At 33.3% G+C, this 26,860-nt stretch overlaps 1 protein-coding gene across 1 annotated transcript; it reads left to right on the top strand.

The window, feature by feature from the left end:
- Nucleotides 1–1,783: 1,783 nt before the first annotated feature.
- Nucleotides 1,784–26,860, top strand: LOC129000054 (sodium-independent sulfate anion transporter-like). The gene is made up of 16 exons (XM_054426910.1): nucleotides 1,784–1,893; nucleotides 6,289–6,414; nucleotides 9,552–9,669; nucleotides 11,087–11,222; nucleotides 12,391–12,586; nucleotides 13,152–13,231; nucleotides 13,571–13,711; nucleotides 15,747–15,824; nucleotides 18,012–18,129; nucleotides 18,910–19,074; nucleotides 19,455–19,616; nucleotides 20,055–20,195; nucleotides 21,610–21,755; nucleotides 22,939–23,103; nucleotides 25,665–25,825; nucleotides 26,395–26,860. Exons 2-16 carry the CDS (start codon nucleotides 6,297–6,299, stop codon nucleotides 26,438–26,440), a joined length of 1,971 nt encoding a protein of 656 aa, XP_054282885.1. The 5' UTR covers nucleotides 1,784–1,893; nucleotides 6,289–6,296; the 3' UTR covers nucleotides 26,441–26,860.

Here is a 26,860-nt window from a genome sequence, read left to right as displayed (position 1 = left end):
AAATGCACTATTATTTAAAAATTTGGTAATTTTAATTTGCATCATAAATGTTTGTAGATATACCTGGTAGTTACAATGTATCACGTTTTTGTTTTATACCAATAAACTCTGATTTTATCTTATACCTATGTTTCTACCAAAGGCCTCCATATTTTCAAAATACGTCTATTTAAGAGAGGTCTGATATTAATTAAAATTTATGTAATCAAATAACGATTGAAAAGAGTAAGCTTTTCATGTAATGATGGAAAATGTCCGCAATCACCCTTAAATGACAAAAACCAACCAAAGATGAGCTTGAAACTATGAATGTTGACTGTTTTATCAATTATCTAAAAATCATTTCATTCTATTACAATCCATTTCTCCTGTAGTGGCCATTTTTATTCAACCTGTAAACAAGTTTCAAAGCCATCGGCAGACCAAAGAAAGCTAAAACAAACACACGGGCTGAATCATTCATAGACTTCTAAAAGCTGTGCAAACAACGTGCCTTTATTTTATTGTCTTTGATTTGACTTTAAACGGGTTTGACTTGGTAACCTGCCAGCCGTTTTGTGCAGTTTGACTTTGCCTCGAGCAAAGAGGAATATCAAATGGTTCATTGGCGTAGCGAGATTTTCATCTTGCCCATATTAAAATTTATATCTGGTCTCTTTTGTGGCAAAATTGGAACTTTATTATCATATTGTAAGGGCTATAAAATACACGCTTTGTTAGTTATGTAGTCCTGAATATAAAACTAGGAGTACGCTCCGAAGTCACGTATGAAAATAAACGAAGACCATTTCATACATACAAATATGTTATTTAACAGTAGGCCTAACCATGGGCCTAACCACATTCGTATCAGTTGATCAGCTGCTCAAGCAGTTTTAATTTCATTAAGGCACTAAGTTACATCAAATCCATAATACTTTTTTACCAAAGCACTTTCTTTACTGCACTTTGGGCTTGCGTCATTAAAGCAGGGCCAGGAATCAGGGAGTTGGTTTATGCAAGGAAACCTTAGTCCAAGGTCATAAGGCATGTTTGAGAAAATTCGCTAAGGAACAGGTAAATATTTCCAAATTCTTTGATGTATTATGAAAGAATGTATTTCAAAGTATTACTAAAAACAGCAATATTGCTCAAAAATGCTGAGTAATATAGGTTTGTGAATCTATAAAAACTCCAACAATTACTATTTGTGATGTTTCATTGCTGTACAACATTCAGAAATAAACAGCATTATAACAGTGACTCCCTTAAATTAGTTGGTTAGTTTATATTATACTACTAAACGTGTATTTTATTTGTTTGGATTAGACTTTCAGTAAAGTCTAAGTTGTAAGAACAGTAACTGCTACATTTTAGTTGGCGTAAATATCAATAAAGGAGCATTCATAATAATAAACACGAATCAATTAAAATACTATATGAAAACTGGAAATATATATTTGAGTGAGAAGTATTTTCTTCGTCAAAATAAGTTTACAAAGGGTAAATGTGCAGCTAATAATGGATTTCAGCTTATTACTATTTACTTAATGAAAAGTTATACAGTACTTTATCCCGTACGTATGAATTCAAACAGTCCTTTTTGCTGCAGTTTGACAAAAAATACTTAAATTGTAAAATCATCTATTTATCATAACATTTTAAAGTACAGTATTCATATAAAAGCTAGAATAAGTGATTTCATGTTGAGTAAGGTTTGACAGATTTTAGGAATGGTAGGGGAGGAGTTGTGGATAAGTGGGGGTAGCATTGTTGCTTTAAGGGGGGGGGGGAGAGGAGATCACTGAACAGATGCTGTCAGTAGCCAGCTGATTATTAGTTATCATATCAGTATTAGTGCCTACTAACAGTGCTTGTGCCCGGCAGAACCATACACACAGCATTGTTGATAAGGTAAGGCTATGTGTATTTAAAATTGTTAATATACTGTGCTGTCTATTTTAAAATGTGTAAGTTCCATTTCACCACTTTGATACAGGCTCTCGTGACTACAAATAATCCAGTGATCGATTTATGGGTAAAATTAAAAATCAAAATCAAGAAAAACTATTCCCAAAACCGCTGTGTTAGCAAGATATACGGTATTTTAAATTTATATCTTTAAAAGTATTTTATGAATATTTGTTTTCAAATGGAAAATACCTAAAATCATATACCAAAAAGCAATTTCTCTCTATACCTTTAAAGAGCTTAAAAACAAATAAATTATCAAAGTGTTTTTGTACGGTTATTGGTAACGGAGAAAATTCAAATTGTTAGTTTAAAATTCCCATGTTATTCTTATGGAGAATATTGTAAAATGTTGTAGTTTGCTTGGTTATGGATATATTTTGATCAAACTTGGCAAACTTATTTATTTTATATTAAGTTATTAATATTCTACTAAAAAAATACACTTTATTAATTTCCTTGTATAACAGCAAACCTAGGTACTCGTTAAACCTAATCTTATTAAAATAGATTCAATTGAAAATAAATTCAGACAAATGGAAAATCGCTTGTCCGCAGGTTTGCTGCGGCGGGGTATTTAAGATATACATTTAGTAGAATAATTCAAACGATTAAATGGCTGGAATCTCGGTAACGAGGCGTATGTGGAAGAAATTTGGCCCTTGATTGTTGTTTTATTTTGCTAACCTTTAAGTACACATTCATTTTCAATAGGCTTTAGAACTGTTGGAAGTTTGTTTTGAGTGAACATTTCATCCAAGTAAGATATTCTAAATACCTCTAAATACCTAAATACCTAAATGTAGTAAAATTCTACATACCTTTAGAAATTGTGATAAACAAATGCCTAACTTCATCTAGCTATTATTCTTTTAACACCAAAGAGATACAATTCTATGACCACTCACAATAAGTAGTGTTAACTTTACACAGTTATTTCAGTCTTTTAGTAGTGGTGACGTTTTTTATTCAAATAAATCATAAACCATATTATACAAGTAAAATTAACAAAACAGTCATACCTATTAATTGCCCTTTCTTCAAAATATCAAAATATTTTAAGTGTAATTAAATGAAGACCACAATGTTCGATTGTGTTTATCATTAACTTATTAGGTTTAGGCCTAAATAATGCTTTTTAGAAATACAAATCTGATATATTGATTCAATTTCAAATATATATTTGAATATTTAAGATAGAGGCCTAAGTTGTAGTTGATTACTGTGCCATTTAAGTTCTTGGAAATAAAATTATTATTTAGGAATCATATTTAGGCCTATTGCATTTTTTAAACAACTGCATTTACCGATTTTTATTTATTTTTTTTCGAGCATACATACATTTTAAATATTTATTTATATCAATAACAACTGCAATTCAAAGTTCAACTCCTTAGAAAGTGCAAAATGACCCTTTAACTGGCGTGCAAAATTGATTAGTTCAATGTCTGGAGTGAATGACCAGCTTCAGTTTCTAGTCTACTGTTCAGTCAGAGTGATCTATCCTTATAAGATATACGAAAAATAATTTGGTCAAATTTCAATAAAAATATTGTACACCCATAAACAAGTAAACTACAGCAGTTTTATTTTTCTCTATAAGAATAACATAGGAATTTTAAAATGAAGTACAATATTATTTGTTTTTTAAGGTCCTAATGCTTGAATTATAAATGTATATTATCATGTTTTATGGGTAAAAATAAAAAAAATATTTTTTTAAATTTGAAAACCCCATAACACTTTGTTTGCCAGCTCTACTTATCCAGGCAAAATTTCATCTAAATCTGACCAAAGTTGCTTGAGTTTAACATGTTCACGGACACACTCTTACATACATTATACAGTATACAGATTTGAACGGATTGTGTTTTTTTTTGCCTCTGGGGCATCAAAATGAAAAATTAAATCGGTCCCAAGTCTAGGTCTTGTTCTGCCACCTTCGGTAAGCTTAAAAAAGCTTCTTCCATAAAGGGAAATTCACTAATACCTGTAATTTCATCATAATTAAAATATGTATCCTGTAAGTAATAGAGGCCTAGAGCTTTTAAAAAGTAATTATTTAATTTTCTTGTTTATGAAAATTATTACTATTTACAGATTTGTATTACCTATTTCATTCTGTATGGGTTTACATTCCTTAATAAGCAATTCCGTTACAGTTTTACTTGAAATTGAAATTGTTTACATGAAATTGTTTTTTACTGCTGCACCATTCAAATAATTTGTTCCCTAATAATCATTATATTAAATAGATAGTTCGAAGAGGTGGGTCTAATATTGTCCACGGGATTGAGAGGAATGAGGACCAAAATAAACTAAAGAGCTTAATCATACCCATTCCAGGTTGATATTTTTAAGTAAGTATATTTAGCTGCCCTTCCTTTGAACTATTCACAGTTTGTTATTTATTTCTCCAGTCGAGTTTTTAATTTTGTTCTAAATGGACCTACTTCAAGTTCCTCGGCTCCAAATGCCCATAGGTATGGTTCTTGTACATATTTGTATGTAAACATTATTTGTTGAGTATAAATATAAAAAGGTTTTATGCTAGCTAGTATCGAAAAAAAATGATTTCATACAGTTTGTCAAAAATACAAAGTAATGTCTTTTATGAGGACAGTAAATACTGTAACTCTTTAACAGAAATAATATCCAGAATTGAAAATATTTAGCATTTAATCAACCTTAGTTTGAACTTCAAAAACTTGTCTGAAATATGTAATTACTGTAATCTTACGTAACTACTGTAGTGATAATTTGCAATTTCAATATACCTGGCTTTTGAAAGTGATATGTTTATTTATAGTGATAGTGTTTATAGATTCGTCACATCGAAAAATAATACCCGTCATTGAAATCTATTCTTGTGTTATAAAATCTTTATGGATTCCCGGAATTTCAACCCTGAAATTGACCTTATATTCTTAATCAAAATTTTAAATCAAATAAACGACATATTAGCCTATTTTTTTAATTTTTAATGTTTTACTGTTCAATTTTTTGATTGCAAAATACTTACTTTTGTGTTAGTAGTTGATAGAACAAAAATGAAATTTTGCTCTTTACCCAATATAATCATTTTAAAATAAATTTCTTTTTAAAACTAAATCCCCACTAATACTGTTTCATCAATAAAGTGTATCTTGAATAGATATTGAAAATGTTGCCTACAATATCCAAAAGTAATCCATTTTATTTATTCTATTATTGTATGTCGTAAATTATCTTATTTTTCAAAAATAAAACCATACAAATCATTCCTACCAAAATATTGCAGGATAAGTAATAAAATAATAATGTCCACTCTCAATACTAAAATGAATTTGTCCTTAATCATATAGTTTTTTTCTCCCTTTCTAAAGTGTAAAGATTAAAGCTTCTTTCTTTTTAAGACTTAATAATAATCAATTAATTTTGTTATTATTATGACATTTCAATTCAGTGTGATCCTACCAATGTTCATGATGCAGAATCAATCCAATTTGTTTTTACTATGTTACTTAATCAACCAAGTTTATTCCTACTGTGTTTTTTAAATATTATATGACATTCAATAAATTCAATATGTTCCTACTGTGACCCTAAATCAACTCGGTTTTTTCCTACTATGACGCTAAATCCATTCATTTTGTTCCTACTATGATACTAAGTCAACTGAGTTTGCCCATACTGTGATTCCAAATCAATTCTGTAAAGTTTGTTCCTATCATTACACTATGCTAATTGTTTCCGTCTCTGATGCTAAATCGAACCAGATGATTTTTACACTGATGCTTACGCTTATGTTTGTTCCTAAAACGATGCCTCTTTGATTATAGTTGTTCCTAACTTAATGCCACTTTGATTTTAGTTGTTCCTAACTTGATGCCTCTTTGATTATAGTTGTACCTAACTTGATGCCTCTTTGATTATAGTTGTTTCCTCCCTATAGTTATAGTTGTAACTTGGTGCCTCTTTGGTTGTTCCTAACTTGATGCCTCTTTGATTATAGTTGTTCCTAACTTGATGCCTCTTTGATTATAGTTGTTTCCTCCCTATAGTTATAGTTGTAACTTGATGCCTCTTTGATTATAGTTGTTCCTAACTTGATGCCTCTTTGATTATAGTTGTTTCCTCCCTATAGTTATAGTTGTAACTTGATGCCTCTTTGATTATAGTTGTTTCTAACTTGATGCCTCTTTGATTATAGTTGTTCCTTATTTTATGCCTCTTTGATTATATTTGTTCCTGACTTTATGCCTCTTTGATTATAGTTGTTTCCTCCCTATAGTTATAGTTGTAACTTGGTGCCTCTTTGGTTGTTCCTAACTTGATGCCTCTTTGACGTTGTTCCAGAGGCCAGCATGACAGAGGGTGGAGGGGAAAAAGTAGACCACTCGACCAGCACAACCCCTACATTTCAGCGCAAGTTTATACAAAGGCATGAACAGTCAGTTAGTGTCGGCAGTGATGACTTCATATGTAAGTTGAATAGTTTTAATCTCCAAAAGGCTTTATAGGATAAAAAGCAGTTTCTTCTGAAATAATAATATGAATATCTGTACCTATATTGTGTGAATCGTCAGACCAACTGAATTGTGAACCGCAAATATGAAGTTTGCTGGTTCAATTCAGGGAGGTCTCGATTCTGTTGGACCCTAATGCCGTTTCATTGGGATATCATTTGATAATGCAAAACTAAAAATAATTATACGCCAAGAGTCCCATTGTCATTTTAAAACTAAAATAATTGGGAAAATCCATGATATACAAAATGATTGTTCACCAGTTAATCCCCAGCACATGTAGCGCACAATGTAATTTATAAAATGATAGTAAAGTCATTATAAAGAATAAGGTCAGGATAGAGTAGAACTGGATTGGCACACGAAAAGTTCACTTTCCAAATAATATATTAAAGGTAAGAGTTTAAATCTAGTGGTATCTAATGAATCACTGAGAAAGTCACAATGAATAATCTAGTGTTATAAAATCTTTCACAAATTGCCGTTAAAATATATCTTTATTTCTGTATGATATGAAAAAAAAACCTTTTACCAGATGAACCAATAGTATTTTAAAGAAAAGTCAATTTAACGAGTAAAAAGAGTAATTTGTTCTCAATATTTTTCAAGTCACTGAATCATTTCATTGGTCCATGACCTAAGACACTCCATATATTAATGTCTAAGGAATTAAATTCCACATGCATTGGGCAGGGGTTAAGGTTGAAGGATTCCTTGATCTATTGTCGATAGAAACAGCTGATCCAACTACACCTTTTCCACTTTCATTTAAGAAAGGGTCAAAGCACTTTTATTTAAAAAATGATCATTTATATTCCATAAACCATTATTTGCATTTCAGAAGATATCAATTGTATTTCAGATAGTATAAACTGCATTTCAGAAGATAGCAAATAGTTATTGTATTTCAAAAATAATAGTGTAAACAACTTTTTTATCAGCATTAGGAATTGCAGCTGATTTTTGAATGATCCTGTTTATAACGAATGTTTGTATTACTTTCTGAAATACATTTGACTAACTCTGAATGTTAATGAGACAATTTCTCAAAAATATATGAGTATTTCTGAAATTCAATTTATTATTCTCAAATTCAATTGATGTTTTCTGAAATAAAAGCTACTAGTCTGGAATACAAATGATACTTTCTGAAATAAAAACGTCAATTCTGAAATACAATTGAAACTTTCTTAAATAAAACTAGAAAAGGTGTAGACTAGAATAAAATACCGGTACCACATAATATAAGCATTTTTTGTTGTTATTAAAATATTATTGAAGTTTGTCTTATTGTTTTCCAAAGTACCTGATACCTATACTAGTAACTTTCCAAGTATTCCAAGTACCAGTTTCTTGTCCAATTTAGACACATTGAGTATTTTTACAACTTCATTTACACCTCTCTCACTTAACTAATGCATGATCAAATGTTATAGATTATTTCCAAGTGGTTAATACAAAACAATATACGCAATTTACAAATTGAACTTTCCGATAGTTAAACACTAATCCCACTCTTAACACTGTGTACTAGCACTATCCTAAGTAGTATTGACCCAAGCAAGATCATAAAGATAATAATTATCTCAAGATTACATAATTTTAATTCAATGATCTTCATAATTTGCTAAATGATCTAACTATCTAAAATGGATGTTGATGAACTATTGGCAAAAGATAAACAAAATGTTAAGTTTACTTGAAGTTGAAAGAGTAAGTAGAATTTTATACTTGCTGAAATTAAAAGTAGTTGAGTAGAGATTTTTAGTCGAATACTCTAAATTTCAGCAAATTTCATTTTATAGGGAAAAACTATTACCGTTAAGACTCATGGTAAGCCTCGGGAATGTTATATTTTATCATAATAAGATCCCCACAGGCCAATGTTGAAATTGGTAAAAAAATGTAATGTGTCCGTTAGTACAGTAACTTGAGTACAACTCATCCAATTTCAATAAAATTTTGTACAATCATGTAAATAACCTACAATTATTCCGACAAGTTTGCGAACCAGCAATATCAGAATAGGGTTTTATGGGGTAAAAAATTGTTTTTTTCTATTTTTTACCCCAAAAACAAACAAAAAATGCATTTTCCCTCCAATCTATTTTGTAGAACTTAAAGTATAAGAAAAATAATTTTTCCTACAGTCACCTAACAAAGTTACCTTCCTTGCACTTCATAGCACAGAAGATGCTAATTGCTGCATCTATTTACTTTTGCCGCACAGTTTTTTTTTTTCCACACACCAGTATTCCAATCAAACAACACAAAACAGAGCGTGCTTTTATTAAGCACCTAATACGTGTACGCTTGAAAAAAAATTGGCAACACTTAAAGATATACTTTAAAACCAACTTAAGATATACTTTAAATTAACCTAAAAACGTGTTGTACAGTGTTTGAAAGATTAATTATGTATACGCTGTATAGTAAGTGTAGGAAAAATATAAAGTGTAACACGAATGCAAACTGATGCCTTTGCTGCACTCGAGAAACTTTCCACACTAGCCTACGTCTTGTGCTTAAACATTTCTCTTGTGTGCAGCAAAGTGCCACTTCGCCCACTAGTTATACAAATTACTTTAGTAGGACTACACTAGAGCAATGTTCACACGATTAAGATTTAAGATGAAATCGATTGATTACCTTTTTGGTATTACGAGTAGCCAAATTGGTGTTTAATTTTCAGAGCACAACATTATCTTTTCAGATTTGTACATTAACGATATACCAGAACAGTAATAGCTACTACAACTACTAGTCAACTCACAACTGACATTGTGCAAGAGATTAGAGACCTTTGGAGTAACATTGGCTTAGTAGGTTAAGGCTTACCTATCAGTTTACGTACAGCTGTAAACGGTAAGGAAGTTTTATGAACTTGTAGGTGTCATCTTGTAGTGACAAGTCTAATTTAGTTTAGAAAAGATTTTAAGTATTTGTCAGCAACACAACAACAATCAAGTTAGGTTCTTATTTGCTCTACATAAGTGGTTCTATGGAAGATAATATATTTTGAACTAAATTCAGTGCAATTTTGCATGAATGAGAAAATAGGATAAGAAATGAAATTGAAAATTGTTTTTCCAGTGGTTGAAGACTTGGGACCTCATCGGAAAATCAGTGTTAAGGAAAAAGTGGACAACATCAAACCATGGGTGTCACATAAGATACAGAAGTCGATGACAAAAAAGAATCTGAAAAGGAGGTAAGTTTTGTAACTGATTTGGTATTTCTCATCTTTTGCACAGTTGTGTGGATTTTTATGTATAGGTGGTACCTTTCATTTTCAAAATTTTATTATTACCGTATGCATCAGCAAGAGATAATTTTATGGTATTAACTTATTCTGATCAGTTAAGATATGTTAATGTTTTTTTGTGTTTACTGTTAATTATATTGTTTTTTACTGGCTCTATACAAATTTCATCAAATACATACCATAAGTGATCTATATTTTAAAACTCAATTGCTTGTCCAAATACATAAATAAATAAAAGACTGAAGCACACAATCAAAATTGTAATATCATGCAAAATACAAATTTTGCAATACATCTTACCGCTGTTATACATTTATCAGAAGATTTTTAATTAGTGACTTGACTAAAATAGGATGAGAAGTCTACCCGGTATCCAAATTCAATGGTCCTGTCCAATTATTTCAAAAGTGATAAACTTAACCATTTCAAATGACATTATAGTATACTTTAAATTCATTCCTGTTACTATTAGCCCCCTTAAATAGTTTAACAGAACTATATTACTATTATAGGTACAAGCATAACTAGGATTACTCAACAATAGTGTCAAACATGTCAGTAAAATTGACAAGATAGTGTTGAAACAGTTAGACTGTTAGACTTATCTTTTGGTAATAAAGATAACTGGACAATAATGAGTCAACTTTGTGTCACTATTTCAGTAAAAAAAATACCGTTTAACATTAAGCCTGCCATACTCAAAAGTAAAAACTAAAAAATTTGTGAAAAATTTAATTACTATCTTGAGAGAGTAGGTATTTTTATCATAAATATAGAGTTTTCTTCCTCTGTTGAAAAACACAACAAAGATCTATGTTTTCCCTAAAAAATCAAGAAATAACTATAAGCTAAAAAAAATATTCTTTGCGCTTTATAAAGTGTAGTTAATAATAACACTGAACAATAGAACATCTATTAACCCCACCTTTGGGACAGGGAACATACAAACATAACAGTTAATCGATAACAGAAATCCTATTATAAACCTGAATAGTATAAGTTTATTTAGAAGGTTTTGGAAGAAATTAAATCCGGTAAAGTGAATGATACATCTTTATATTTTAATTACTTACATTCAAGAGTAATACTAGAACTTTTATTTTGTATGTTGTAATTGTTCAATGTTCGTACAGTGAAATAAAATCACATTTAAAAATAGTATAAGTACTGTAGTGAGATGGCGGATAACAAAGTGGGTGACGGTTAGTTAAGGTTCTACTGTACCAAGTACAGTATTATTGTACAAATAACCAGGATGGTAACATGACCTAGCCTTGACAAGAACTTAAAAAATGTCAATGGCGATCACAAACATAAATAAAGAAAAAATACTCAACTTTCACAACACTCTTGTTTTCGTCAGGTTCCCCATCACTTGTTGGTTGCCCGGCTATTCGTCCGAGGATGCAGTGGGAGACTTGGTGGCAGGAGTCACTGTGGGCCTGACAGTAATACCTCAGAGTCTGGCATACTCCAACATAGCCGGACTACCAGCTCAGGTCATTGTATAAGAAAAGTTAAAGGGTTAATTTACCTCAAAACACATAGTACAATAGACTCCCTCTTATCCGGACATCAGTTTAACCGAATTACACTTGCCAGAAGTGGTATCTCTTTAAACGGAAAATTTGTATCCAGTGCATTGGCTTAACCGGACAAATCGACAGGAAGTAAGCGGAAAGCGGTAAAATGAAACTTTTCTAAAAAAAAAGAAAGACTTAAAAAAAAGACTTAAGAAAGAGTTGGGAAAGAAAAGAGTAAGAGAGTTGGGAAAGACTTAAGTGTTCAGTATCATAATCCAATGCTCTTCCAAATATAAGTAAAATATTTGGGTTAGTTTTTGACTAATTTACGTGACGTGCACATGTATTGTTAGTCTTGTTCATACAGTGTATACTCTTTTAAATTGGGGTTGCTGTGAACGTTTGTACCAAACGTTAAAGTACAGAATATTACCGTGTATTATCCAATATACTGCTGTGTGCCCTTAATTTACTGTAGTTTTTAATATGATTTTCCGTATATTTAGAGTGTTTTCTTTTTTAAGAAATAAGTGACAAACTTAGGCGTAAAGTTGTGACAGTTGGATAAAAGATTAATAATGCCTTTGAATGCATGGATAAAGGAGAATCGGTAAATATAATTTGCAATGAACGTAATGTAGGGATATCTGGTGTTTTGTCTTTATAGTAACTATCCCAAAGTGTATAGTTTTACTATTTTCACGTAATAACTAATTATTGGCTGTAAACATTAGTCGTTCCTGATTTAACGAGTTTTGATGGACATCAGTTTAATGGAAAACTAGTTATCCGGACTAGCCACAGTTCTGAGAAGTCCAGATAAGAGGGAGTCTACAGAAGGTTCTTGTGGTACTTCCATATCTGTCAGGTCCCCTGCAAGCAAATTGTGCATTTCAATAAGATTCAAAACTAGTTTGTAAGGCAAAACAAAAGTACAATACCCTTTTACCTTTCAAAAATTATGTACATTTCAGGCAGTTATTATATTAGGTGAATAAAACTATTAATTCACAATATAAATAAATTTTGATGATGGTAGATTTACACTATTAAGATAGATTCCTTATGTTGGCATCATGAAAACTAATCTAATCTAATATAACACTTGTATTATAACATGCAAATAACTTTACGCCTTTTGCAGCATGGTCTCTATGGCTCCTTCCTTGGCGCGTTTATGTACATATTCCTCGGTAGCTGTAAAGACGTCCCCATGGGTCCCACAGCCATATGTTCCTTACTGACGTACACAACGTTGAAAAATCTCGGACCAGCATATGCTACATTGCTGTGCTTTCTTTCCGGAGTTATTCAACTGCTCATGGGCATTGCTGGGTTAGGTAAGTTTTATTTTGTATTTTTTACTAGGATTTTGTTGGAAAGGGATCGAGTTTAACTAACTTAACTGAGAAAACTCGGTCCAAGGGTATAAAGATCTTTCAAAAGGGGAGGGGGAAGTTTATTTTATCTCTAAAGCCTGGTTTTCCTAAGCGGGGAAGCGTAATGTGGAATGCCGAGAAGCTATATCTATGGCGGTCCGCTTTGCTTCTAGGAAAACAGTACCATTAAATTACCTAAGACTCTGCATTCCGTGTTCCGCATCAGCGCTAGGAGAATCCAGCTTTAGTACCTGAGCTATACATTTTTTAAACAAAGATGCCAGCCCATAATTGGTATCTTACTGTATATATTGGGAAAAGACACCTTTTAAACATTTAGTCCAGATAATTAACCTTACTTAGACCTTGTGAAACGATAAATGTGCTGATCGAACAAAGTTGATATAAATTACTAAATAAGTATAAATTGACTAAAATTTAATAACACTTCGGCTTGTATTAGAGGAGGCCATGGAATGGTAACTTCAAAATCTTCTTATTCTTAATCAGCTGTTTTTGTTTCCAGGTATAATCATAGATTTTATTTCTGGACCGGTTTCATCTGGATTCACTTCAGCTGTTGCACTGCTTATTTTAATGTCTCAGGTTGGTACCACTGAAAATACAGTACCGGTAACTCTGTGTTGTATATTATTTGAACTTTGAACAGCATTTTTGTAAAAAAAAACTGATTTATCATAGGAACAAAGTGTAGTTTTACTTTGGGACTCTGAAGTAGACAACTTATCTATATGGACCAGCTGTTGCAACTTTTTATAGTTAAAAAATATAGTTCTGTAATACAGTAACTTTCTTCAAGTTGACTTTCTTCCGTATTGCAACAACTTTAACAGGGGAAGATATGTCTGTCTAGTTCTATGTTATATTAATAGTCAAAGGTCCTAACATTTTCTATTTGCAAACTTTAAAACCCCACATTTTCAGGTGAAAGACATTCTAGGAATCAAAGCGGCTGGATCAACGTTTGTGGAGATGGCCATATCAATATACAAGGACATTCACAATACTAGGTTCTGGGATACATTTCTGGGTATCATCTGCATATTCTGCCTTCTTCTGTTGAGGGTAAGACAAGAATATTTTTATACAAAATTGTATAAGAGGGGGTTAATCCTGAAAATCAAAACTTCTTAATTGACCCAAAGGAATTTTAAATAAACATCAAATACCAAAATTAATTAGAGAGGAGATTAATTAATGATGTTCCTCTAGAGTAGATTTTAAGAATAATATTATAATTTTCACCAAAGGATTTTATCTAAGTGATAATGCCCCCCCTAGGTCTAGCCTGAAGTAAATGTGAAAAACAATCCCGGGCCGGTGCCTAGCGTCCTAGGACAAAGAAAATCACAAATTCACGTAATTTGCGATTGGCAGGATTTGATCCCTTGACTTCAAGGCAAAACTCTTGACTTTTAACCACAAGACCAGTTAGCCTTCTAATCAGCAGACATTGAAACTGTAAAATGCAAGCTGGAAATTAACGGTGAAATCACAATTTCTCCCGGTTCTGTCCCTAGCTACCTCTAATTCTAAACTTCCTGGTTGCCCATTCCGGTTAGTTCAAGGCCAAGGAAAACTATTGCATCCACAGGAATAGACTTTCCCCAAGTTTCTTTTGAAAATATGGAATTCATTGTATTCTATTCAACTCACAACACACAATTTCTCATAACAAATATTTTTCACTAATTATTGATACACTTTGTATCAATAATTCTAACACAACCGACAGAAGTTCAAGCAATAACTTTTCCCACTTAGACGTCAGCTAACCTACTTTCAGGACACAAATCACTCAATTGTTTTGAGTTGATGGGGAATTGAACTGGTGGCCTTGGCCTTCGTAATCATTCTGTTTGCCTCAATGATGTCAGCTACAATTGGTTCGCTCACTTCGCCGCACTTGTCACTTTTGTAAATTCATAATTCACAGCTGCCAAATCCGCTCACAAATACTGGTTGCAATTTTATAGTTAACTCTCCACAGTAATTTTAATTGGTGAGATTATACTGTAAGGTTGTATACATATTTGATTGAGTAAAGCTTTTGAAGAGGTTATTTACCTATAAACAGCCCAACACAATAAAAAAAAAAATATATATATATATAGGCCTATATTATACATATATATATTTTTTGTTTTTTGTTTACATAACACATCAATTCGTGAATAGTGGCTGAAGTAAACTCTTTTTAATTCTGAGATTATTAAAAAATCTACTTTTACCATATCAAAATTTCATGATAACTTGCAACTTACTGTTTTCCATTGGAACAGTCTGTACTATGACCATGAGTAAAATATGTTAAACTAGCTGTACCCGCGGGCTTTGCCCCGTTTTACTTCATAAGTGAGCCCGTTCGCATGGCTCAATCACGTCCTGGTTGAAGTTCGTTCGCTACGCTCACTCACCTTTAGAATAGAGCTCGTTCGCTACGCTAACTCGCCTCCAGGTTGAAGTTTGTTCGCTACGCTCACTCACCTTTTGGTTGCAAATTAGCTGTTGTCATAGATAAAAAAAAATAATAGTGCTGCACCTGTTGGTAATCCTTGTAAGTTTTTAATGCGTTTGCATATCATAGAATCAACTTTTTAGTTGAAACAGCTGACTAAATTATTTAATTCCCTTTTAAAATGAATACTCATAAGGTTAACATGGGGAACTATAGAGCCACTGGGGCGGAGCCCGAAAGGATTTTTGAGATAAGAATATGCCTATATGTTAATCGGGAATGTGAGCTATCATCATGCCAAATTTCAGCAAAATCCGTCCAGTGGTTAATGCGTTCACTTGTCACAAACATACATCCATACATCCAAACTTTCTCATTTATAATATTAGTAGGATAATTCGACTATCAACAAAATTTCAAGTTAATAGCCTTTTAAGTTATAACTAAACTAATTAGAACTATACATTATCATAATATTCATATAGAATAAGTGCTTCTCATCTTCGAATGCTTCTTTTTCTTGCTTAATATTCCTCGACTTAGACGCTATGGTGTTTATGAAAGTTTTCTAAACCCTCTCAATGTGATACCTCAAATACTTTATTCAACCTGATAAACAGTTTAATTTTAAAATTATTTCAGCTTCTAAGTGACGTGAAAATTGGACCAGACGAGTGGACCGGAGTTGCACGGACTCGCTACCAAAGAATCTTCAATAAGGTAATAAACGGTATCAGCAAGCTGACAGATACTTTCCCCCGTTAGTTTGGCAACAACCATTATTATGTACAAGCGGTGGGAGTAATTATGATATTTTAAGAAGATCATAAAAGTTGCAATAGCTTTTAAGTCGTGATTTTAACATCATTTGGTTGCACCATTTTGTTTCAAGTTAGAAGGACATATAAGCATAAAAACCAAAAAACGTCTGTAGAGACCATGGATTAGTTACGGTACCTACTTATAAAACTTAATCATTTTTTTCACACACATACATAGAGACATACCCAAGCAGACATCACTTCAAAAACTACTTTTTTTGGTCCAGAGGGGCCCAAAACGGATACTTACACTCACAACTCAAACTCTAAAATTTTGACAAAAGAATACTTTTTCATATAATATGTATAACGATTTTTAAATGTGTATTACCTAGAAGGAAAGAGGCAACTTGTATAAGGACAATTTTATTTATGACGAAGCACCTGTACATACATCCTGTAATATTTTGTACGTTTTGTGCCAATAAATATCATTCAATCCAATTTCATTCAATATAAGGGGTGAAAGTATAAATTAGAATATCTTTAAATTGTAGCATAATTTTACTTTGAAGTAATACAATAAGTATATTTACACCCTCAATGTATGCCGCCAGTCCATTGCATATTCCTATGGCAAATCCAAATACAGTAATGGTTAAAGCCAGTTTTAGAAGTGTACATAGTACCTAACTACGTACTTAAAATTTTCTCAAACTGGCAATTCCTAACATTTGACCACATCTGTGCTCTCTCTGATTTCAATTTTGTTTGTATTTGTATAAAGTGTTTATGGTATTTCATAATCAGAGAATTAACTAGGCCTATACAAGAGGGGTTTAAGAGATAAAAAAAGAGTTTAAATTGATTAAATGACAAAACATCAACAAGTGATGATCTTAATCGTTTAAGACAATTGTTTGGAGCGGATAATTCCTTTATGACTCGCTAATCGGCTTCCAAGTTCAAGTTTATCAGTAACAAGTGCTATACATCCAAATCAGCAATAAGGTCAATTACCTTTTACTGTAATTGTTTCATATTGATTTGTTGAAGCTGTTAAGTTTGTTATAAAATTATGATATTTTTTGAGCTAAAACATTAATTAACGAATATTTTGATCTAACAGGGTTTGGTGTTCTAAAATCACTATGACGATTGACATTCTGATTTAGAGCAGTTTGTTTCCATCTGAATAAAACCAAGGCCCCACTAGGAAAAGAGGCCATGCTGCAGCACGGGCAGCGCAACACTATGACGTCACACTGGTGGCTAGTTGTATTAAATTTGCCAGGCGTAAACAGCCAGCTTATTTACCTGAAACATATGGGGTATGGCAGTGAATCCATCCACGTGTGATGTCATGGATCCTGCAGACTGGCCTGTTTTTCTAGTGGGTCCTTAATAAAACTGTCAGATACAAGTAAATGTGACAACAATAAACATATCAACAGAGTGTACAAGAGTAGAAACACACATACAGCAACTGGGAGTGGAGCGGAGAGGCGCGATTTAGAGCGACAAAATCAAATCTATACAATCATGTAGTAATGCGCACACAAACAGCTGTTGCGAGCGTAGCGGTTTGCTTTGGAACAATCTCGTTTGTTTTTCTAGCGTTTGGGAGCAGAGCGGGCAAACGATCTTGTGGACATTTTTAGTTCCACTTTTGCCAGTAGGCCGCACTGTACGCCCATCTACCGGAAACAGAACTTACCCAGAGCGTTTTGGAACCTTCTCTTTTTTAAATAATGTATTCAAAGGTCGAGGTAGATATGTATTGCATGAATTGCGATTAATGCTTCTTAAGAACTGGAAACAAATTAACCATGTACCTCCCATCCTCCATTCACTCCATGCAATCACTCCAATCGGTTTGAAGCACGCAAAATTAATGTTTTTAGCCACATGTTTTCGCTGTGCTGCAAATCACATGTGAAATTACTATGTGATTTCTTGGAAATGATCGAGCTCCCGTTTGTGTCGTTCTCGCTAGTCGTTGCATGTGTGCTGATCAGTCAATCTGAGTCGCGCCGCTACAGCTCACTCTGGACAGCCCCGCTTGCTCCGCTCTGAATACATTACATTTTACGTTTTACAGTTATCGCTGTATGTGTGTTTCTACCCTAACAGTTTTTGTTTCCAGGTGGTATGGATGATCGGTACTTCTAGAAATTCGATCCTTGTAATAGTAGGAGGTATTCTGGGGTTCTACCTTTACCAACCTGGTCTTCCATTGAAAGAACAGGCAGTCTTACTAATTGGTAAGTTACTTTATTCTTGCCTCTAACTATATTTTGATAATTTTACCTGAATAAAAATGTATGCATATATTTATCTTTAGTATATCAGTAGTAATTAACCTTTGTATACACCACTAATAGAAGTGAAGGATTTTATACATTAATAGTTGAAAACTTTAACTCAACATTTCACAGAAAAATATCTTGTCATCTCTACTGCTTATTTCTGATTAATTCGTGAAGGAAACCGGAATGGATACAAAACTAAAAGAGTTCCAGGCAGTTGATAGCAGACTTAAAGTTCACTACACAATACATTTCTTTCACTCCTACAGGGGACTTCTTTTGAAGGAAATATTACAAGGTCTCCTATTCTGAATATAAATTGAAGACGCCTCCTTGTTAGGACAAAATATCAAACTGTGTTGTGAACTGTTTGTGTACTTTAACTGTCTGTTCCTCCTTAATATATTCCCAAGTCAAGGGCTCTTTCCTCTTATTTCTGATTTGGAAATCACTAAAACTTCTTGTTTACCCTCCTCTGTTATTTTTTAAACAGTTAAGCTGAATATGTTAAATATGAAGTTGTAACTTTTAAATTCCTGATTATATAATAGCTTTGACTATCCAATATAGTCAATGACACTGACTGTTATTTTTTATTAATTTAGGATGGGCAGTTCAGATTTAAGAATCCAATCGTCATCAACTTCACATCCTATGCCTTAGCACTGTAAATGATTTACGTACTAATTTAGTATTTGATTGTTTGAATTTTGAACAGTTTCCGTCTGTTTACAGGTCATATTCCCCCAGGACTTCCTACCATTGAGCCGCCTCCATTCTCCGTAACAAAGGGTAACGTGACTTACGGTTTTGTCGACATGGTCACCCAGATGGGTCAAGGAGTTATCGTCACTCCTTTAATCGCTTTGCTAGAGAACATTGCGATCTGTAAGGCTTTTGGTAAGTGTCGCTGTTAATTGATTTTAGCTATTTGAACATTTGGTGTTTGTTAAAAAAACTATTACTTTAATTGATGAGTTTATTAGAAATTTATAAATAGTCCAAGCTTGTATAGCAGTATAGCAAGGTCCCTGAGGCCCTGGGTTCAAATCCTGCCAATCCACAATGGCCTTTTTACAATCTTATGCTAACTCGACCCTCGAGCCTAGCCTGAAGCACTACAGAATGTACAGTCGAATATAGTATGTAAATCAGTTCCAAGCTAGAGCCTATCATCTTGTGATGGGAAGGAAAGACGAATAACTATTTTTTAATGCATTGATCAAAGAGCGATTGATTGTTTAAAGCAAGTAATTGATGAAGATTTCATGATGTTTCAGCCAATGGCAAGACTGTAGATGCTACACAGGAGTTGATAGCCGTTGGTCTCTGTAATATTGGAAACTCCTTCTGTCACAGCTTTCCCGGCTCCGGCTCTCTGTCCAGGAGTGCCGTCAACAACTCCAGTGGCGTTAGAACTCCTCTTGGAGGGCTCTACACCGGTAAGACTCCATTTTGGAGTTAGTAGCACTGTGTTCTTGTGCAAGATAAACAGCTGTTAAGCAATTGGACATAGACTTGAATGATATTCATTGTTATGAAGCGTTATTCGATTAATTGTGTGTAATATTGTTAAAACCAGTTGAAAAAATAGTTGTGTGTATTTTTTTTTAAATGCCCATGGCTATGCAAGTATAGTGAACGGAAAATGTTATCGGGAGATGATAAGTAACTACTTCTGGCAGCAGTTGAAAGAATAGAGTATAATGATCAACATGGCTTATCCAATTGTCATACGTCTTGAGAAACCGGATGCACACAAAGTTTCTCAGATGTTTAATCTCTCAGGTATAAGAATTAACGAGAGGGAGTCTTTAATTGTTTTCATTCCTTTTTTTTCTAGTAACCATTTGACAAGCTAAAGTAGTGATGTTTTCTAGGTATCCTAGTGATAGTTTCCCTGATGTTTTGCACTCCCTACTTCTTCTTCATCCCCAAGACAGTTCTTGCAGCAGTCATCGTAGCAGCTGTGGTGTTCATGGTTGAGGTCAGAGTAGTCAAGCCTATCTACAGGTCAAAAAGTGAGCGTTACTGTTACAATCACATTTAACTACACTAATTATTCAAACTCCTTCTTAAGTCAGGTCTTGACACACGCCTCATGTGCCTTCACTACCGTACTGTTGTCTGTACACTTGTCACAAGAGTATAGTATAGGCTTATTTAAAAACAATGTTGAACGGTCGGTTAATGTTTTATGTGATGTACTATGTGATAATAAGTTTTGATTTTCACTTTTGACGAACGGCACCTTTTTAGGCAAGATAAGTTTTAGTACGAAAATCTGATGATGACAGCTGAGCTGAAACCCGGTGTGTTGCTAGGGGTGACTCACCGGGGAGGCCTGTTTCCGGGGTCCCCTCCCGGGAAAAATTGACAAACAATATGCTGAAATTAACGTTTTTTACAATATTTTGAGGCATTAATATAACAAACCTAGCTCGATAATCCAGCATTTATAAAGTCTTAGTTTATAAAGTGGCTTTATGTCCGTCAATGTGGTCAGGTCAGGTTGCTTAGCTTTACAATAACCATTTAACTGTATTTTTTTTATCCATGCCAACTTTTCACATCCATTTATAACACCCGGAATATATGGTAAACTATTTTGAAGAATGCCTGATAACTTATGCCGTAAGAGCAATTTTGTTTGTTACATTATTGTTGAAGGCAAATGAAAACAAAATAATATCACAAAAAATAGGTTTATATTATTCATTATATTACACAAAGTTGTTAGTTTATCAAATCAAAAATCATTTATTCCACACACAAAAAATATGTTACAAAAATTATAATATAGGTACATAAAGGATGGTCCCCACATAGGCAAAGCCTATGCGTGGGGAACGAGTTGTATCAGTTCATTTACTACAGAATCTTTGATGTCCATTCAACTTCCAATCAATTTACAATACTTGATATTACTCTACATACCAATACATAATTAAAAAGGAAAAACACTTTCACCAGGGAGCTACAGAAGATAACTTAACTTAAAACCATTACATATTGTTATACATATCGTAAGAAATTGGTCTGTTTATTACTACTGTTGGAATTTTTTTTAAGAATAACTCAGAATCTAATGAAAAATTGAAAACATTTGTCAAAAAAAGTCATAAAAAATCTGTAAACTATCTTACTCATCTTTTCTCATACTAATAACATTTTTCTTGGATCTCAATTTTTTATACTTTATCCTGGCTTCTAGGGAGGGGGGGGGGCAGCTGCTCTGGGTACGCCCATGCTCTCACACCACATTACCTCTGACCATTGTTCTTTAGTCAATTGTTTGCCTAACGTCTCCCAGGTATCCAAGTTTTATCTAACATAATTGCGACTAACTGTCCACGCAACTTCTACCATTTGGTTGATTTTCAACAGTAACCGCACTGTTGCCTTTTCCTATATTGTTTAAATTGTTTGTTCCAGAGAGTGATTTGATTCCTGGCATCGCCACTTTCATAGCCTGCCTCGTGTTGAAGCTGGAGGTCGGAATACTCATTGGGATTGGTCTCAACCTCATCAGCATTCTCTACCACGCAGCCCGGCCCAAGATATCCATGGAGATTATGAAGGTATAAAGGCTTAACCTTTGTAAAACCTTGATGAAAGACAGAGATAATTTTGTTTGCCAGTGTTATAAAATTATTGACTTATCTTTAAATGCACATGAAGTGTATCCTATATGATGTGAGCCCTATTCAATCCAGTGGCGGTCTTAGAGATTGCGGGGCCCAAGGCAAAGTGCAATAGCGGGCCTCTCTTAAAACCTGAAATACGGCGGTACCTGGGGCCCAGCCACTGCCTTGTTCGCCTTTAGGGCTGCCTCTGATTCAATCAACCATCAGCGACAATTGACGTTGTAATTTATAGTAATGAATATTATATTGTTCTTGTCACTTGCAAAACATCCTTTTCATCTTTACGCTTAATCTGCTCCTTGTGTAGTGTTAAATGAATAACTTTCAGCAGCTGGACTATCACATTTGGAATCACTCCTCCTGGGCTCAATGGAAACTGATAGATGTCTGTAGCGGGCCTCGTCTTGTATATGTAAAATTTTTTATGAACTCCCTCATACTCTTACGCACATTTTTTTACAAATTTTTCTGTATACATCCGTATACTGGTGACAGACCTTAATAGAAGTTCACCCATTAGACCACATAAATCTAATCCCAGATACTATTTATTCTTGGCAAGAATGTTGATTTTCCCTTTCATTGTTATTGGCTACTGCTATGAGATACACAGAGGTTGGAACCAGATAAATGATGGTGAGCAAAAAATACAAGGTAATATTGGATTTGAGCTTGCTTGCTTTGTGTAGGAGCTCATTTGAGACTTTAAATTCAAAAAACCTTTGTAACTTTCAAAACTCCACCTCTAAACTTTGGAAGTCCACAGAGTATAACCCAAACGTACTTCAAGTTTATGGCATGTGTGTTATGTGAGTTATGTAAGTAAGTTATTGATCTAAAAATTTTAGCCCAGTCAAATCAGTAGTTTTTGCACTAGCCAGAAACAAAATAAGACATTCACCGCCTCAATTTAAAATATAAGAGATGCATTTTCTTGAGTATAGTCTGCAATTCAAAAATGAAATTATTGACTCCATAGAGCCATCACACCATTATTATTTACACCATTGTTTTTAAAATACTAATTGGCTTTTCAGTGGAATTTTACTTAATCAATTACAAATTTACTCTGTGGAATTTTACTTAATCAATTACAAATTTACTCTATCAATTCCAGAGTCGCGGAGGCGTCGAGTATCTACTACTCACTCCTGACCGTTGTCTAATCTTTCCCTCCGTGGACTATGTGAGCAATCTGGTGACAAAACACAGCATCAAGCAAGGAATCCCTGTGGTCATCGACTGCTCTCATATCTATGGAGCGGACTTCACTGCGGCCAAGGTAAAGCATGTGGAAGTTAGGTTAGGTTATTACACTAAGAGCAATTCACGATTATGGGGTTCCGTGGCCCGCGGTTATCGTTGTTCTCGGCCAATTTTAACCGACGGCCAAAAAATGGGTTCACGACATAGAGCGTTAGCCGAGATCAAGCTTAGCCGAAACCAACGCTGGCCGTCGCTCATGAGCAGGGATTAACTGGGAATTTTCGTTGGGAGGTTGGCAACAGCCTACGATATCAGGTATTTACTGATATCTTATAAAAGGTTATGGACTTGCACTTGAATTCATTTTATACTAAAGTTTAAGGTTACTCAATTTATCATTGAATTATGAATAATACACTTTTACTGAATACATAAAATCAGGAAAATGCAATTATGTTTTTAAAAAGTTTAAACAAATCTTGGTAATGTTTGCAATAAAATTTGATTACCAATTATGTTCATAAATAAGACATACTTTATCAGGTTTGCAGTTTTATCCAAACGTTCAAATTATTTAATAAAATGACTGCTCTTTTATGATTTATGAATATCTTTTATGTATCAGTAATTTGTATAAAAAATAAATTTGGAGCAACAACTGGCTATTATAGGAGCCGAGATGCCTTCATACGTAAACAGTAATTAACTTAAATATAAAATGGCAAACATACAATAACATTTTATGACACCAAGATCTTTTAAATCGGTTCACAATTGGGGCTACAAACAGCAGGCATAAGAACTAAACCCCTTAGAAAATTTGCGCGCGCCAGACGGGTAGAGCGCAGCCCTAAGCATGAGAAAACAGGTTATAATTTAAAAAATATTTTGTTGTCATACAACGTTTTGTATATTTAACTATAGAATTTATCTTTTACCTCAGAAAATTGAAGCAATTTATTGTAAATCCCGATATGAAAAATATTAAGACTTTATCAGATGAAAAGGTCTTTCTTTAACAAATGTTAAATCATATCTAATAATATAAACATATAATTTAAAACATACAAAGTAAAATTTGGTTACTTAGTTAAAATGACCTATGTTTTATATGAATTTTATGGAGGAACAAAAATTGTACTAATTTTAAACAATAAAAATTCTTAGACAAACCTAACAGTTTTTGAAGGAACCATTATTATTTTGATATTATTCAGCTGAAATAAAAGGATTCAAAATTGCTAAAATAAATATAAAACATTTACGCAATAAGATTCAGTTGCAATTTAAATTTATATGAATATGTTAAGCTATTAGTTATATTTTTACTTAGTAATAATTAATTAAAATGTCTCAACATTTACTTTTTACGATGTTTTCGGCAATCAGTAGTAAAAAATTTAAAAAAATAAATATCATGTTGAGGGTAATGAAATTGTTCGGAATTTAATGGCGAATCCGAATATATTCTTTTTTCTAACAAAAAAACAATAAACGAGCAAATGAGATAATCCCGACATGATGTCACCTTAACCCTGCCCCCTAGCAGGGTTAAGTTGAAGTCCAAAACCATTGTTATTTACGCCCGAGATTATCAAGTTTGCGCTAGACCATGACTGGTGAACCCGACATTTGGCCCGGGGTTTTCTCTAATTGAACCCGTGAAGCCGACTTTTTGCGCTCGGGTTTATCCCTGTCATAATTGGGTGAAGTTTATCTGTCTGCGCCCGAGCGCGGGTAACCTCGTACTCGTGAAGCCGATTTCTAAGCCGCGGCTATAACTGGATTTTGCGCTCGAACTAAGGATAACCCGTGACTCGTGCGCCTCTTAATATTTTACTCCATATTTTTCAGGTTTTCATTATGCACAATTTATCCAACATCTACAACAATTATAATGCATTAATACCTGTTCCTTTCACATTATGTACTTTACAAATCTGAAATTGGCTAAGAATTGGCTTTAGAAAATTATATCTATAAGGTAAAGCTGTTTAAAAAGTAGGCAGTATATACAGGAGACACCATTGTAGATATTTTTGAGAACTTGAGAGTTCATCTATGTATGGTAGAGCTGGGAAAAAATGGTTACCTAAATACACAAAAATTTCAGATGGTTATTATTAGGGAGAATTTGTTATAATTAGCATATTCAAACTGGCAGTTAACTATCACTTGCCAATCTTTGCTATGTTTGTGTTTAGTTTATGCATGTTTAGTAGCTAGTTTAGTATTTAGGCTAGTCTTTTAGCTCATTAGATGTGTGAAAGTCATACACTATATCTGATTTTACTTCTTGTCTGAAACTACAAGGGATTTTTCGCTAGGTTTTAGCGTGGAAATGTTATTACTTCTTACACATAACTTCAGGCTAGACCTAGAGGGTTGCTGCATTATATTACAGAAAAGAACCATTGGTTATTGGCAGGCTTATAGCCTGCCCTCTGAGACCGAATCCCTGCACTGTAAAACTAGACCAACTTTCTCCCCAAAACTACAAGGGTTAATATCATAAAATAAAAAAATAGAGTCCTTTTTTAATTGAGCAGCAAATTTCTTTACAATTAAGTTCCTCTTTACTTTATATACTCTGTGCACTGCTTTAAAATGATAAATGCAACGCAAAGTTACTTACAGGTAATAGAAATGTTGACCCAAGACTTTTCACGCAGAAGACAGCCATTGTTCTTCTACAATCTCAAACCAAGTGTTGTCGCAGTCTTTGAAGGCATCAAACCTAAAGACTTTGTAGTCTATTACAATGAACATCAACTGGACAACCTTCTTCTACAGCATACGTGAGTAACTGTTTGGTTAGTAGTTTCAACGCAAGTGGTATTTCGTAATTGAGAACATTAATAGTATAATTCACTACTATTCCCGAAAGTGACCCATTTCGAGGCAAGATAGTGGTTTAAACGAGCAAAGTGTCTCGCATGTTGACCTTTTAGAAAATATACCAATTTTGTATAGGTTTTTCATTTATGAGTATGTCTTCATAGGTTTTGAAAAATATCTTTATTCCAAAATGAGATTTTGGAATTTAATTAAATCTGAACAAGTCATTACTTTGTATTAGCAAACTTAACTGCTGACTGTTATTTAAATTTTTATTTCAAATGGGTGTGCCTACTCAACTGGAAATTTACTTATTTAGCATGTTTGCTTCGAGAGGTGGTTTAACTTTAACCCATCTTGTTAAAATGTTGAAAACACATTAGTTCACTTTTATCAATTACTTTGCTTACCTAGTTGTTCAGATAAAAACTAGATACATTAAGGACCTGTACTACCACTAAAAACTGGAAACATTCAAATTAATCCATTTTTGCGATCATTCAAATAATTCTATTCTATGTGTTTCCAGAGCCAACCTGAGAAAAATGGCAAACCTGAGGGACTTTAAAGCATGACGATAGAATTTTTGAAATTCAACGTGTGCATCCTAGCAACTTCCCTCTGAAGAAAAAGAAGAATATTAGTATCAGATCAAAATCATGTTTTAAACAGTTTCGTGGATTAGAAATATCTTATATATAATAAAACCAATTTGCACCTACTAGGAAAACTGTCGGTGCATGACAACTTGCAATATTTTCCTACATTTTAGAAAGCCAGTCATAGCAATCAATTAAGCAAGTACTTTAAAAATTTATAGTTTACATAAAATGTTAAACTAATCGGTACAAACCAAATATTTTCTCAAGCTGATTAAAATCTGAGTGAAACATAAAAGTAAGTTTTGATTCAATTTTGAATAATCATATCAATTAAAATTGAATTCAAAATTCAAGCCTTACGTTAAGATAAAGATAGAATAGATAAAAGACCCT

This window comes from Macrosteles quadrilineatus, unplaced genomic scaffold (genome assembly GCF_028750875.1).
Source record: "Macrosteles quadrilineatus isolate MER2022 unplaced genomic scaffold, UCM_ALF_1.0 Scaffold_8__2_contigs__length_117827958, whole genome shotgun sequence".
NCBI classification, from domain to species: Eukaryota; Metazoa; Arthropoda; class Insecta; order Hemiptera; family Cicadellidae; genus Macrosteles; species Macrosteles quadrilineatus.
The sequence above is the reverse complement of the archived record's forward strand: the minus strand, read 5'-3'. Positions and strand labels throughout refer to the sequence as shown.

What these genes read in the sequence shown, in the direction of transcription:
- LOC129000054 (XM_054426910.1), top strand. Translation starts at nt 6,297, where the DNA reads ATGACAGAGGGTGGAGGGGAAAAAGTAGACCACTCGACCAGCACAACC. An exon ending in CGGCAGTGATGACTTCATAT is followed by an intron (nt 6,415 to 9,551) that starts GTAAGTTGAATA and finishes TTGTTTTTCCAG; the next exon opens with TGGTTGAAGACTTGGGACCT. An exon ending in ACCAAAGAATCTTCAATAAG is followed by an intron (nt 15,825 to 18,011) that starts GTAATAAACGGT and finishes TTTTGTTTCCAG; the next exon opens with GTGGTATGGATGATCGGTAC.